At 39.6% G+C, this 15,456-nt stretch overlaps 2 protein-coding genes across 6 annotated transcripts in view; one reads left to right on the top strand and one right to left on the bottom strand.

Moving 5' to 3' along the window:
• Positions 1-15,456, top strand: part of LOC106062046 (attractin-like protein 1) — a 49,732-nt gene that overhangs the window by 22,867 nt on the left and 11,409 nt on the right. For both annotated transcript variants that reach the window (XM_056018488.1, XM_056018489.1), the window contains exons 15-21: positions 6,166-6,339; positions 7,018-7,194; positions 7,485-7,559; positions 7,734-7,799; positions 10,143-10,236; positions 10,495-10,550; positions 14,735-14,829. In XM_056018488.1, coding sequence (XP_055874463.1) covers positions 6,166-6,339; positions 7,018-7,194; positions 7,485-7,559; positions 7,734-7,799; positions 10,143-10,236; positions 10,495-10,550; positions 14,735-14,829 — 737 coding nt within the window. The remainder of the gene's footprint in view (positions 1-6,165; positions 6,340-7,017; positions 7,195-7,484; positions 7,560-7,733; positions 7,800-10,142; positions 10,237-10,494; positions 10,551-14,734; positions 14,830-15,456) is intronic.
• On the bottom strand, positions 752-5,974 carry LOC129924253 (uncharacterized). Of its 4 annotated transcripts, none has more exons than XM_056018494.1 (2): positions 3,680-5,974; positions 752-3,580 (listed from the first exon to the last, which is right to left on the bottom strand). In XM_056018494.1, the coding sequence occupies exons 1-2, from the start codon at positions 3,881-3,883 to the stop codon at positions 1,778-1,780; spliced, it is 2,007 nt and encodes a 668-aa protein (XP_055874469.1). In that variant the 5' UTR covers positions 3,884-5,974; the 3' UTR covers positions 752-1,777. The 4 variants fall into 4 exon arrangements, with proteins under 4 accessions (XP_055874469.1, XP_055874468.1, XP_055874467.1 ...); XM_056018493.1 differs by having other exon boundaries at positions 752-3,613; XM_056018492.1 differs by having other exon boundaries at positions 3,647-5,973.

Genomic DNA, 15,456 nt, shown 5'->3' on the forward strand with positions numbered 1-15,456 from the left:
TGTCTCATAACTTATGACACAACTTCACATAAACTTACAAACACAAATGCTGAAATTACTCTGCAAACAACTTCACAGGCCTTGCTGCACTTTTTCATGCAATTGATAACACCTTTGCAGACACAGTTTTAAACACTATTCTTCAAAAACTGTAGACTATCAAATCCTGCTACACTATCAAGTACATTCACCATTTGTGTGTGTGTGTTAATTCCAGCAACAGGCTGCCCTCAAAAACCTTGTAGTGAACACAGCCATTGTCAGAACTGTACAAGTAGCATGTCATAACATGACTCCACTAACCTTTCTAATTCAAATTAGCCTACATTTACAGATGTTCAGTATAAATACAATGTCTCATAACTTATGACACAACTTCACATAAACTTACAAACACAAATGCTGAAATGACTCTGCAAACAACTTCACAGGCCTTGCTGCACTTTTTCATGCAATTGATAACACCTTTGCAGACACAGTTTTAAACACTATTCTTCAAAAACTGTAGACTATCAAATCCTGCTACACTATCAAGTACATTCACCATTTTTGTGTGTGTGTTAATTCCAGCAACAGGCTGCCCTCAAAAACCTTGTAGTGAACACAGCCATTGTCAGAACTGTACAAGTAGCATGTCATAACATGACTCCACTAACCTTTCTAATTCAAATTAGCCTACATTTACCGATATTCAGCCTTCAGTAACACCGGCGAAAGGCCGAAACAATCAAATATGTAGTCGACGCTGATATGTTGTTCTAACAATATGTTTAATACTCAAAAGGGAATCGTCCGATGTCAATAATGTCGTACTCAAGTCTACTACTTTACAATAAGCGTCCTCCTTCTAGCGTCGTTTAGAGCGTTCTCCTTTTTAAAAGATCTGTCACGTCACTTGTCGCTAATTAAAACTTTACCCTATTCCCGAAACAAATAACTAATTCCTAACTACTTCCTAATCATGTCATAACAACTCCTCCCCCTCCCGCTAAAAAAAATTGCCTGTCAATTTTTTAATCTACTGTCTTAGTCTTACAATGTGCAAGGGCCAAAATGTAGGGAAACATAAAAGACAACACAACTTGAGTCTTGATTGCGATTTCAACTTCTCTTTCTGTGTCCACAATCAAGTTCCTCTGAACACATATTTCCCTCCAGTGTCACTAACTGATACTGTCCACTGTGATGTGCCATAGGTGACCGCAGACATCGTTCGTTTGCGCTGACACTACAGGTGTGTCTATCTATACTTCATCACATTACGTTCCAGAGGTTACACCGCTTTCCCTCACACGTCAGGACAGACAATTTACCTAGTATGACAAATTGACATTTATCAATGCTCGTTCTCCCACTATACACCTAACGTTCTTTCGGGCATCTACAAGTGTATTTTATTTCCTCTCTCCACTTACTTGTCCCCACACGACCTAACGCTTTACTGATGTATGATCATGATCAAATACAAAGAATAAATTATAAAACTTACTTTTCCTTGATGTAACTCCATCGTCGCCTTATAAATGCCCTTTCTATTCATACACACATACATGCAATGCATACATACTACCCGAAATTACACAATTAACATGAGTCAATCTAATGATAACCAAATTACATGTATATTATAACATAAATATACTATTCAAAGATACATTAAACAACCTAATACCCATCTCGTTATGACTACTAGTTAAGTCAATTAATTAAGAATAAGCAATTAAATAAAATCCAACTTATTTACACACTACAGTCTCATAGTGCTATGTTTCACAGGCTATCTACACGACTCATACATTTGTTCTCTCCAACTGGAGTTAACATCTCTTCTTACACCACTATAGCCCGCTTGTGGCCTTCTACCTCGGTATGACTTGCGATTACCGCTACCACAGTCATCTCTTCTATCATCACTACCGGATACAGACCTGCGCCTCCTATCCGAACTCGCAATCTTCTGCTCAGACTGTTCTGCCCTACTCCAACAGTCTTTAGCGATGTGCCCATGTTTATGGCAGTTAAAACAAATTCTGTCATTTCTAGGTTTATTTCGCCTCATGTTGCCATACCTGCTTTTCCAACTTCTAACCTGTTTGTCAGAAGCGGCGCTGACACCTGCTACATTTCCAAGTAAAACATCTCTAGATAACCTCGGCATGGCTACCCCTTCGCAATACCCTGTGTATAATGGAGATCGAAGGAACACTTTGCACGCTTCGAATCTCTTAACTGCGCCGTCTGCCAACCTGACTGATTTGGTATAGCCTAAATAATCCTTAGATTTCACTAATCCCCCTCGAACTGCGAGTGTACTGCTAGCTGTGTCCCGGATCACATTTACCTGTTTATTATTTATCATGCCTGGATATAGTTTAAACCTATCTTCCCCACAATCAACGTAATTAATTTCTTCATCTGGTTCACCATGTCCACTATCACGATCCCTGTCTTGGATGCTCCTTACAAAATTAACCCTATCCGGTGGCCGATTATCCCTCTCTTGTCTACGGTTTTCTCGATTACCTCTCCTATCACTAGTGCCACTATTACCCTGTGCATTTCTATTGCCAGCTCCATTCCCTCTATGTTTCTTACACTGGTATGCCATGTGTCCCTTTTCCTGACAGTTAAAACATGTAACATCCCTAAAGTTTCTATCATCCGCTTTAGGTCTATCTATTCTCCTATCATAACTTTCCCTGCCCTTGTTTTCATTTTCCCAGGATCTATCCTTTATGCCATCATAACTATCCCGACCATTGTTCCCACGTTCCCTGGACCTATCATTTCTCCTACAATAATCCCTATCACTAACATCATTTCTCTTTACATAATTTACCAGGTCAATAACTTTTTTGTGGTCGCTAACTGAAAGTGGGTTGTTTGGGTAAGCATTCTTAAAGATCCTAATAATTTCTACCAAGTCTTCAATTACCTTCGGGTTTCTTTCTTTTACAAAGGACTGTAGCTGAGGGTCGCACTTATTGATAAAGTTATCAATCAGAATGAAGTTCTTCAACCCCTCGTAGGTGTTCTCTACATTCTCGAATGCGAGCCATTTAGTGAAGAAGTCTTTCTCTGAGTTGATGGTTGTCTGCGGATCAACTTGGCTGGATGGAGTGTTTTCGTAATACTTCTTTCGGAATGTTTCCGCGTTGTGCCCGTATGCGTTTAGCAGTTCCTTCTTTAGCACCTGATAGCTGTTTTGCATGGAGTGGTCGTGGTTTTGGCAAATCGTGAGGGCTTTCCCATGTACGAAGTCCAACAAGATTTCGGACCACTCCTTCTCCTGAACATTAAACTTTGCAAGTTTAATTTCAAAGCGTTTCAGATAGTCGCCGATGTCGTCCTTGTCTTCCGCAAAAGGTTGGATTTTCTTCTTCGTCCATGCGGCGCTACTATGGCTTTCTATGTTGGCGCTATTGTTGCTGTTTCCTTCGGTGGGCACGCTTATACCAGCCTCTATCCTCATCTGTTCTACTTGAATTCTCACTTTTCTGTCCGCCTCTTCTTTTTTCTCCCTCTCGATGCGTTCCGCCTCTTCTTTTTTCTCCCTCTCTACACGTTCCGCCTCTCTAACCTTTTCCCTCTCCAACTTTTCTGCCTCTCTAACCTTTTCCCTCTCCAACTTTTCTGTCTCTCTAACCTTTTCCCTCTCCAACTTTTCTGTCTCTCTAACCTTTTCCCGCTCTATGCGATCTGCTTCTTCTTTTTCTTTTTCTCTGCCTCTAGCTTTCTCTCTCTCCAAGCGTTCTGCTTCTGCCGCCACCATCTGCTGTACATAGGCAGTTAGTTCTTTGCCGCGCAGTTCTAGTTCTGTCTTAGCTTCATGAATTAGTTTTTTTCTAAATTCTTCCAGGTCGTAACCTGAAGTAGTTGCCATATTACCTTTGTTACTTTACCTCGCTTTTTTTTTTTTTTAAATTATCTTACACACAGGCCTAATAGCTTCTATTACCTATGTTCTATAAATCAAATTACCTTTTGAGCGTAACCTCGCTCCGCGGCTACCTAATACCTCTTGATTCAAATAAATTAAATTCGCCACTCTACCCTCGGCGTCTAGACTACCAAATCCGACTTATAATAACTTCTGTACTTTCCAAGATACACTTAGTATCCTTGGTACCAGTGTGTAGGCTACACTCTGACCCGCCTGAATACGCTGTGCGACACACGCACACTCAGCCGACTACGTGTTACTCACACGAGTCGCCGGTAAATAGACCAACCTGTCTATTTACAACTACTAAAATTTACAAATGGGCAATCAGGCTTCACCTCGATTGTTCCCCAGATCTAGTCTAGATTACGCTAGATCTTAGTTACTTCTTACCTGCTTTCACAGCCAGGAGTGTATATAACTTACTCATACAACTAAACTATGAAAATTAACCTAAATACGATAAACACCAAACTATAGATCTAGTTCTAATGAATGAGACTTTCGTCTGACAGTAAGACTTAAGACAGGAGTATTGCAAACAATTAATACATGACGTTACTCAAAAAAACTTAACTAAATGATTCACATTCACATACAGGACGAATTACCAGCTAAACGTATATCTGGACCTCTTGCTAGATTACACCTAATTTTAAGGATATCCCCAATCCACCACGATTTAACCTGGTAGTGATAATCTAGCGAGTGGTCACTTCCCTACAGACTCTAATTAATCTAAGGAGAAAGTAGTTAAATAACACTTGACTTATCTGTCTAAGAAGCTGCGATAACTCCACAGTCAGTCTCGGGTCCACTCTTCCTACGCTACTGTCTGTCCAGGCGGCAAGGTTCACGGCGATGTCTTCTCTAGCGGTGAGATAAGGACAGCGAACGTTTCGGCTCTCCAAGGTCCTTCGGTGCTGGTCTGCAACGGCTCCGGTTCTTCGGTGGTACGGCGTCTGGTTCTGGTTCACGGTGATCTGTCGTCTGGCTCCGGTTCGTCGGTGACGTAGAGTCTGGTTCCGGTTGCTGGTTCCAAGGCAGGTACGGTGGTTCCAGGTGGTCGTCTGTCCAAAGTGAAACTGGAACGGTCCAACAGTTGACACAGCGACAAAGTCAAAGTCCAGTGCTAGAATAACGGCTATCTGGCTATCTGACGTGTAGCACCGATTCAGCCGAGACGTAGATCAAATTAGCACTACTGTACTTCCGTGCCGTAGGCAGTAAGATGGCTCCTACGTCAAAAGTTCTTTGGCGGGCGTGACCTCAACGGTCGATCTTGGCCTTGCAGAGGTGACCTTCACGTTCGTTCTCAAGATGCCGGGCAGGCGATATCTCTTCAGTACGGCTTCGACAGGACGGTTTTCTTCCCTTCAGCAAAACTGTAGCCTTCTCGATACCGAACTACAGGCTTCAATACGATGCCCCAACGTATGGGCGTTTACAAATTACAAATGTAGATCTAGATCTATATTTCGTTACCTCCTAGGTCTACGAGTCCAGGATCTCACTGGCTTTCCTTCGCCGACGTGGCTGTATAATCAGGGTCTAGCTGCAGACTAGGCCGATGACGTAACTTCTGCCTCCTCCTAACAGAGGGCTTCTATCCTTCTGAATGTTGCTGCCAGTGAGCTCCGAGTCTGGGGTCGCCACGTTGTTAAGACCTCTGCGCGGTGTTGATTCTTGACAATCTGTCTAGTGTAGATCTAACTGTAGGTAACGCTGGACTCAACACTTCAGTAACACCGGCGAAAGGCCGAAACAATCAAATATGTAGTCGACGCTGATATGTTGTTCTAACAATATGTTTAATACTCAAAAGGGAATCGTCCGATGTCAATAATGTCGTACTCAAGTCTACTACTTTACAATAAGCGTCCTCCTTCTAGCGTCGTTTAGAGCGTTCTCCTTTTTAAAAGATCTGTCACGTCACTTGTCGCTAATTAAAACTTTACCCTATTCCCGAAACAAATAACTAATTCCTAACTACTTCCTAATCATGTCATAACACTTATGACACAACTTCACATAAACTTACAAACACAAATGCCGAAATGACTCTGCAAACAACTTCACAGGCCTTGCTGCGCACATTTTCATACAATTGATAACACCTTTGCAGACACAGTTTTAAACACTATTCTTCAAAAACTGTAGACTATCAAATCCTGCTACACTATCAAGTACATTCACCATTTTTGTGTGTGTGTTAATTCCAGCAACAGGCTGCCCTCAAAAACCTTGTAGTGAACACAGCCATTGTCAGAACTGTACAAGTAACTCATGTATGTGGTGCAGCAACACGGCGAAGTGTGTGGAAACCAATGCCTATGTTGTGGCGTTTCATTATGCCCAGTGTATGGACTGGACAACTAAAAATATGGAATGTCAAGGTGAGTTTTCATTAACATACACTAACTGATGTAGTACCACTGACCATTTAAACTCTGGTGCACCTGACTTGGACATCTAATTAAAATGTTGAAGCTTTGTATACAAACGTTTTGTATCACTGTGAAAACACTAGGGAAATTCACAAAAACTAGATACAAGATTCTACTATTATTACTGACTACTATTGATTGTCAGTTAAGCTTCTAGATTTATATTACTTATGACTAGGTACTATAACTAGGTACTGTGTGTGGCAAACATAAAACCATGTATATCCTTATCTTTTAGTGATAAAAGTTGCTCTACAAATCACTTTTACTGGCCACATAACCTCTTTTTAGTAAATATTTGGCCATATTTAGTATCTTCTTACCTCTGGGAATGTATAAGACCACGTGAAACTCATTAAATGTGAAGCTGTTGCTTGATCCTTTCTGGTAAATGTGGCTAGTTATCAAATACAGAGTGTAAAATATAAGGTTTTTCTTTTTGTATTCATTTTTTAAGTTATTTTCTTTAATATCTTTCAAATTTTATTTATCTGGTTAGGCTTTTTCATCCTTAGTATCTTTGAATATGCTGGTTGCTGGTATAATATAAGAGATTTTAAAGATTGGTACTAGTTTTTAAGTAACATTATCATTGTAGTTGTTAAATTATCTGTATTGTATGTTTAGCAATGGTCTGTAGTCAGCAGAAGACATGCGCAGAGTGCCAGAGCAAGCCACAGTGTGGTTGGTGTAATGATGAAACTGAGACTGGCACTGGCAAGTGCATGGATGGAGGTGCCACTGGTCCTGTCATTCCAGCTTCCTGTCCAGCAGCAGAGAGATGGTCATTCCTCAAGTGTCCATGTATGTCTCAAAACCTTTAAGATTATTTATATTCAGTTCATAGTTTAAAAAATGTAACACACTTATTTATTTTCTAAAATATTTTGAATTGCTTTATTTTTACTTGCGTTTTGCATATTTTTCTTTATTTCAAAGAATACTTATTAAATTGCTTTGGTTGATAAAGAATTTAAAATTTCTTTACTTTTTCCTTTCGTATAAAATTATTAATATTTCGCAAGGTTCTTAGGAACTTAATTAATTGTTGATTTGGAGACATATATCTATGAAATATTTTTGTTTTTAAACAGTGTGTCAGTGCAATGGTCACTCCAAGTGTGTTAATGGTACTAATATCTGCAAAGAGTGTCTAGGAAACACTACAGGTAATTGAGATTTCTTATGAACTTAAAACTGATGAGTTAAGTGATTTGGTTATGAAATATGAATTATACAAGTTATAGACTTATAATTGATACAGTCATGTAATTTGGTAATTATCTTTGACTAAGCAAGTAGACTTTTTGATCATGTTTTTAAGTCATTTATTCATTGATCAGGTGATGAGTGTGAAGAATGTAGCAATGGTTTCTATGGAGATGCTAAAAATGGAGGCCAGTGTTCTGGTAAGTATGACCTCATATTCTAAACATCTCAGTCCTGTCCTGTAATAAACACACTAAAACATAATGTAGGACCGCTCATCAACACTGAAATAGCTATAAAGTAGCACAATATCATAAAAAGTGGACGCTCAGCTAGTGAATGCCTTCGATAGTGAACATTTTAGATAACACAGAAAAATTTAATTTCATCAAAAATTAGCACTGATACCAAACAAAATTCAGATACCAAACAGCAACATCAATGCCACATGTTGTCATGGAGGGGGCTTCCAGCTATCCAAACAGTGTGGAGAGGGTTAGTAAACACCTTAAATAATATATAACTAATGTAATAAGTGTAGTATCCATCCTCCTTAATCCCGTGCACTCCTAGCATAGGGCTGCAACCACACCTCTCCACCGAACTCGGTTCTGAGCAGCTTTCTTCTTCTGCTCCCATGTCATTCCAGTACCCTCGGCTTCACTGATGACTGACCTCTTCCAGGGTTACTTGAGTCTGCCCACTTTCCTCTTTCCTTGTGGGTTCCAGTCAAGTGCCTGCCTTGCAACATTGGTAGCTGGTTTTCACAGGGTGTGTCCTATCCAGCTCCATTTTCGTTTTGTGATGTCTTGGGCTATGGGCTTTGGTCTAGTTCTCTCCCACAAATCAATAGTAGATATCTTTTCTGGCCACCTAATTCCTAATATCCGATGTAGGCATCTGTTAACAAATGTCTGGAGCTTTTCCATTTTTGTTTTAGTGACTCACCAAGTTTCTGAACCGTATAGAAGGACAGACTTAACGTTTGTATTATAGATTCGTATCTTGTTGTGTAGAGATAATGCCTTAGAGCACCAGCTAGTTTGAAGAGTTGAAAAGGCAAACCTAGCTTTATTGATCTGAATTAGTATATCATCATCAGCTCCGCCATCTTTACCAACTCTACTTCCCAGATATGTGAAGTGGTCCGTATCAAGGATATTCTCTCCCTGTAGCATGATTGGGTTTTCTTGACTGTTGTTGATCCTCATAACTTCTGTAGTATCCATTCTTGGCAATAATTCCCTTATTGCCAAACAGAAACACTGTTGTCTATGAAATTCTTTTTTTCTTATCTGCTGTGACCTAGACAAAGAATATATATTTTGATAATGGTCAAATTCACTTCTTAATGCCATCAAGTGAAAATAAAAGACAAATTTTACTGAAATGATATAGTTAAAAGTCTGCTCTTCTCCTTTCTTCCACACACATATGTATGGCTCCTTTTGTCTCGAAAGGCAATGGATGCGCCCAAATGAGTCACTGGTTTTGGCTTAATCTTGAGACGGGGCAGAATCTGGTGTGGCTAATCAAGCCAATTCTAGAACGGCAGACTTTGCCACAATTTGTACATGTGTATGCCTCTGATTCAGGGCTAGCGGACAGGGCAGCTTTCTTTTTTCCCTCTGTCTCCATGCACTCCGGTCTTTGGCTATGTTTTCCACATACTTTCGCTGATGCCTGTGGCTCTCATGTCTTGCTTGCAGACATCTCTATATGTTAGCCTTGGGAGAGTGCTCACAACACAGGCGTTGTAGACTACGATTTTGGTCGCTGTGGTCAATTTACCATTTTCCCAGACGACACACATAAACCTGGGGGTGACACTGATGGGGGTGTTGCTGTGTGTGTTTTTAGACTATGCAAATTGCCCCACGCCAGTGCTAGACGAGCGGTCAACCGCAACGAGTGACAGTACATGCCGGTTCAGCAAGGACCTGTGTTGTAAATATTACGCATGCAAGTCACGGCAAATGTAATCAAGCGACATTCAGAATTAAGTTCGCTTCACGTTACCTCGCAATGTGACCAGTACGAGGGCGAAGACAGAACCAGCACGGTCTGTGAAGTCAGTCCGGAACAGAGGCAATGTTTTTGTATAGTCAGTGTTAATGTTGTTGCCAGTTGTACAGCTTGGGTGTGACGTATTTGAAATTAAACTGTTGCTGTTACTTTGGAGCCCTGAGTTATGAGGTTCTTTAGGTTTGTGGTGTCCTCTGGTGCAGTTTGCAGAGAGCCTGCATGGAGGGAAACGTTACAAAGAGTCCAAAGATTAATGAGGAATGCAGTATTTCCCGTGGCTATGCAGCCCCAGCTGTGACCTACATATTTTGCCACATACAGGGCAAACATAACCATTGTCCACTAGTGGTTGATTAAGATTTTCTTTTCGCCGTCTGCGTCTGTCCTCAGCAGCGGATTCTCTTTTGGTCTCAAATGTTTAGCCCACCGCCTTTGTGAGTGACCTCCAGCTGTCTCGTTCCGAGGCCACACTTCTGTTTAAAGATTAAATGTGACTTAAACAGCACTTTTGTTTTCAGCATGCTCCTGTAATGGTCAAGCTGATACATGTAACCCAAGTAGTGGAGAATGTTTCTGTAGGACTCGTGGTGTTACTGGGAAAAATTGTGAAAAGTAAGTAGAAAAAATAAATGTTAACACCGAAGGTTTCTATCTGCAAGACCATTAAGGACAAATGTATTTGTCACTAAGATTGCATATATATCTAGATTTAAAGTTGAAAATATTAGTTGACAATTGAACTGCATATGTATTGAGATAATATTTAGATAATATTTGACATGAGATTTAAAATTATGGTATATATAAACACTCTGTTCATTTTGGTTGCCATCGGAAAGAAAGAATAAGAATGATGTATTGCTCTTTTAGGTGTGATGACAGCAATAAGTATTCTGGCAACCCAAAAGATGGAGGCACTTGTTATTGTAAGTATTTTGTCCTTATAATGTAAAGTGTCTAAAAAAAAGTTTTGAAGAATAAGATGTTAAAATTTTCATAAAAGTAATGTTTTTTTTACCATAGTTACATCTAGAAACCAGTTTAGCTTCGTGTTGATGGGGCACGTCAGCCTAAATAACGCAACCCATCTAGGAGAAGGAAAACTCCGACTCCAAACCTCCACTCTGTGGCGATGCTCCCCCGTGTGGGTATCAGGGCTTGGAAATGACCAAGAGAAATAAATAACCCCACTGCCTTTCCACTTGCATTTCACTAAGTGAAGTATGATATACACATAGCGCTATTGCAAGAAACACTACTGCCCAAGAAAATAAACATCACAGGCTACACACAGTACAGATGCCTTTGCACCAAATGCCAGGGAATTATGACCCTCATAAGAAACGACACACAAGCCACAGTAAAACAAATACAGAACAATACAGACATCAACACGCAGGAAATACTTCTTTGGAGAGGAGGAACAAAGTACACCATCAAAAACTACTATTGCCCACCATCATCAACAGCAGAAATAGACATACAACTACCACACTACACAAGGACAATAATAGCTGGCGACTTCAATGCACACACACCTTCCCTAGGCTACCCACACTACAACAAGCGTGGAAAGAAATAGAGGATGTAACAAATGCCTCTAACCTACACCTTCTGCAAAACAAAACTACACCTCCAACTTTCCTCCACAGAACACACAAAACAACTAGCAGACCTGACCTAACTTTTATCTCTACAGACATTACAGACTCTTATAAAATAACAGTACTTGAAGACATAGGTAGTGACCACAGGCCTATACTCCTCAATATTGGAATGCCAGGTAGATACCAATCCAACAAAACAACTAGATGGAACTATAAAAAAGCTAACTGGGCAGCTTTTTCACAAGAAACAGACACAAGACTATCAAGCATAATTGAGACAGACGTCAATTCAACCTACACAACTATAGTCTCCAACATCTTACAAGCAGCAAAAAAATACATCCCTCGAAGCCAAGTTAAGAAATACAAACCTTTTTGGACACCTGAATTAGATAAATTAGTAAAAGAAAGAAACATGGCCAGGAAGACTATAGAAAAAAACCCTACTAGAGAGAACAAGACAACTTACAACAAATTGACAGGGCTTATAAGATACAAAATTAAAACAGAAAAAAAGAAAAAGTGGACCACAACATGCGAACAACTAGATCTAAACAAGGATGGTCGAAAGGCCTGAACCCTTCTGCACCGGCTAGCAGGAAAGAAACAAATAACAAACCCCCAACCTATAAAAGGCACTGACGACATAATAACAGAAAACCTTAAAAAGGCTGAAACCTTCAATAAATATTTTGCCAGCATTAACAAGTCAAAGCCAAGAAAACAACTGGACCAGGCCTTCAGTAATATCTTAAAGAAAGAAGAAAAAGCTCCAACAGTCAACTGTCAGATCTTTGACACTCCCTTCACTCTACATGAGCTCAATACTGCCCTAAAGAGCCTCAAGTCAAGAAAATCCCCTGGACCCGATAAAATAACAAATGAAATGATTCGGGGACTAGGACCACAGGCCCAAAACTGTATACTTAACTTTATCAACCATACATGGAAAACTGGAGACAAACCACAGGAATGGAGAACCGCAAACATAATACCCATTTTAAAGAAAAATAAACCATCTGGAGACCCAAAAAGTTATAGACCAATATCTCTAACATCCAACATTGGCAAAATGGCAGAAAAAATGATCAATAACCGACTTTATTGGTGGCTAGAAAGTACTTGCTCACTCCACAATGCACAAGCTGGCTTCAGGAAAGCAAGTAGAACAGAAGACCACCTCTTTCGTTTTATCCAGGACACAGTAGAAGGGTTTCATGAAAACAAGCACACTACAGCAGTATTTATAGATTTGCAGCAAGCCTATGATAGAGTGTGGAGAAAAGGTCTATTTTTGAAGATGAAAAAAATGGGTATCCATGGAAAAATGTACAGCTGGATCAGGGCATTCTTAAAAAACAGAGCCATCCAAACCCGATTCGAAGGTGCCATCTCTAGTAAAAAAAGTTTGGAAGAAGGACTACCACAAGGTTCAGCCCTTAGCTGCACTCTCTTTCTAATCTTCATGAATGACCTCCCGGACCTCATTTCGGTCAATAAGGCACTTTATGCAGACGACCTTTTAATTTGGACTACAGAGAAATATCCAATGCTGACTAGATCCAAACTAAATAGAGCCCTCACAACTATCTCCACATATTCAAAATTATGGAAAATGGAAATAAACAAAGAAAAGTCAGTTTATTCAATCTTTAGCCACAGCAACAAAACAGCAAAAAGAAAAAAATAGACTCTCAGCCAATAAATAAAGAAGAAAATCCAACATATCTTGGTGTAAAACTAGACCAAAGACTGTCTCTTAAACACTTTATGGCAGATTTAAAAGAAAAGGCATCACAAAGATTAAACATAATAAAACACCTAGCAGGAACATCCTGGGGAGCTGAAAAGAAAACCTTAAGACAGTTATACACTGGATATGTCAGATCTGTAATGGATAACTGTCTCTCCATACAAGTAGCTGCCAACAAAACCTATCAATCATCATTAGATACAATCCAAAACCAAGCCTTGCGGTTAATTAGTTTAGGTATGAGAACTACTCCCACAGCAGCCTGTGAAATAGACTCCAATATTGAACCTCTTAAGTTAAGGCGCAACAGAGCAGCATTAGAAGCTATTGAGAGATACAGAAGGTTGGAGGACGATCATCCAAATAAATTACTAACACAGAGAAATAGGAAAAATAACCAAAAAAAGCAAAGGACTCTGATCCAACTTACTGACGAACTAGCCCTAAAACACCACCTACCCAATAACAGAGAAAAAATTACCAGGTTCTCAAACATTACACCCGGACTAAACTACAAACAACCAACCATCAAAACACATTTACTAAATAACACCTTAACAAAAGAATCAAATCCACTGGAGCTCAAAGTAGGCACGCTTGAAACAATCAAAAGCTATCAAAAAACAGCTATCCATATTTATACAGACGGATCGGCTTTCAAAGCTACCATCAATGCTGGTCTTGGTGCCTTCCTGGTCTTCCCTAAAAATAAACACTTTGAGATAAGCGCACCCTGTGGTGATTACTGCTCAAACTTCCAAGCCGAAATTGAGGCAATTACCATAGCACTCCAGACAGTGGAAAACAAATTATATGAAGGAGTGCAACCACCATCAGATATTGTTGTCTTTACAGACTCCCAATCTACTCTGCAAGCACTTAACAGCAGCACCTCAAACAGCCCAAGAGAGTTGACAACACTCATTGTGATAATCCACCAGATGATATCAAAATTAAATATCAATATTACACTACAGTGGATCCCTGGACACATTGGCATCATGGGAAATGAAAAGGCAGATAAGCTATCAAAGGCAGGTTCATCTATGGAACAACCAGATAGACCTGTTAACTACCTCACCCTAAGGTCAATGTTAGTCAACAATCACAAAGAGTAGTGGCTCAACCAATGGGCATCAGGAAACACAGGCAGAGCCATGTACAGAAAAATGACTACGCCTAACAAACTGGACAGTATTAACTTCCTCCCCCGCAAAGAACAATCTACAATCTTCCAACTAAGAACAGGACACACACCACTATTAAATTACCACCTGAACAAAATAAACTCCACACAACTACCCCTTTGCAGGCATTGCGCCCACCCCTTTGAAACCGTAAACCATATCATCTTTGAATGCCCCTCCCTAATCCACCTTAGGCAGACTCTACTTCCACTACAGCCCAACATAACCAACACCCTGTATGGCAGTGCTTAACAGCTGAAGAAAACAGCACACTTTTTTTCCTTGGCACAGTCTGCAAAAGAGCTCACAGCTCAGCAGAAATAAAGCTGGCTAGAAGAAGAAGAAGAAGACATCTAGAAATTAAAATAGCTATTCCCTCCTGTACTGATAGTAGATATAACATGGTGAATTTTTAAACTTAAACATTAAACTTAACTTTTGAAAAAAAAAAATCATGATAGATTAAAAAAAAACATCAATCCCAACGTATATCAGTTTACTTCAGATTTTTTTTAAAGTAATGTATTATCCTAATTACATTTCAGTGTTCTGATTTTTTTCAGATCCATTGAATACAGATTTTCAGTATACATTCAACTTGTCCAAGAGAGAAGACATCAATTTCACTCAAATCAACTTTTTAAATATACCTTTGTCTGTAAGTGCTTTGCTTCAATGAATTTCTTAAATACATCTTTTTTTTTTTCAAAGTGCCAGCACTAAAAACGTATATTATTAATTAACTCTAAAATTCTAGCTTTTTCTATAATATACTAATACTCAGTGTTTCTAACTCTTTAGTTATCTCATTTAATATTAAAGTGTTAAAAAAAAAAAAGGAAAGTTCCCCTTTCAGACCTTAAGGTCTATAGGGCATTGATGTAAGGTAATCTGTTTATATGCCTACAGTTAACGAGGGCGTCATGTGGCCAGCACAATGACCATCCGTATATCTTTGGTTTTCCATTGTGGTGCATAGTGTTCTTTGAAGTTGTAGTTTGAGCATGTTGGCATGTTTTCATTCTAGAGAATCATGATGCCTTTACTTTTCCCTAACAAATGTCAGGTACAGATTAGAGCTGGGTGGACTCAGAGGTGCCCTAAGATCCTGAAATTAAAAATTCCATTCTTCACCAGGACTCGAACCCGGTACCCCCAGTTTGGAAGCCAAGCGTTTTACTGCTCAGTCACCACGCCTCCCAATATTAAAGTGGTTGATGCTTAAAGTATTATTGTTAATAAAAGTAGCTCAGCCAAAATGTAAACCAACAGTTGGGAAAATGAG

Source organism: Biomphalaria glabrata, chromosome 1, assembly GCF_947242115.1.
Source record: "Biomphalaria glabrata chromosome 1, xgBioGlab47.1, whole genome shotgun sequence".
Classification (NCBI taxonomy): domain Eukaryota; kingdom Metazoa; phylum Mollusca; class Gastropoda; family Planorbidae; genus Biomphalaria; species Biomphalaria glabrata.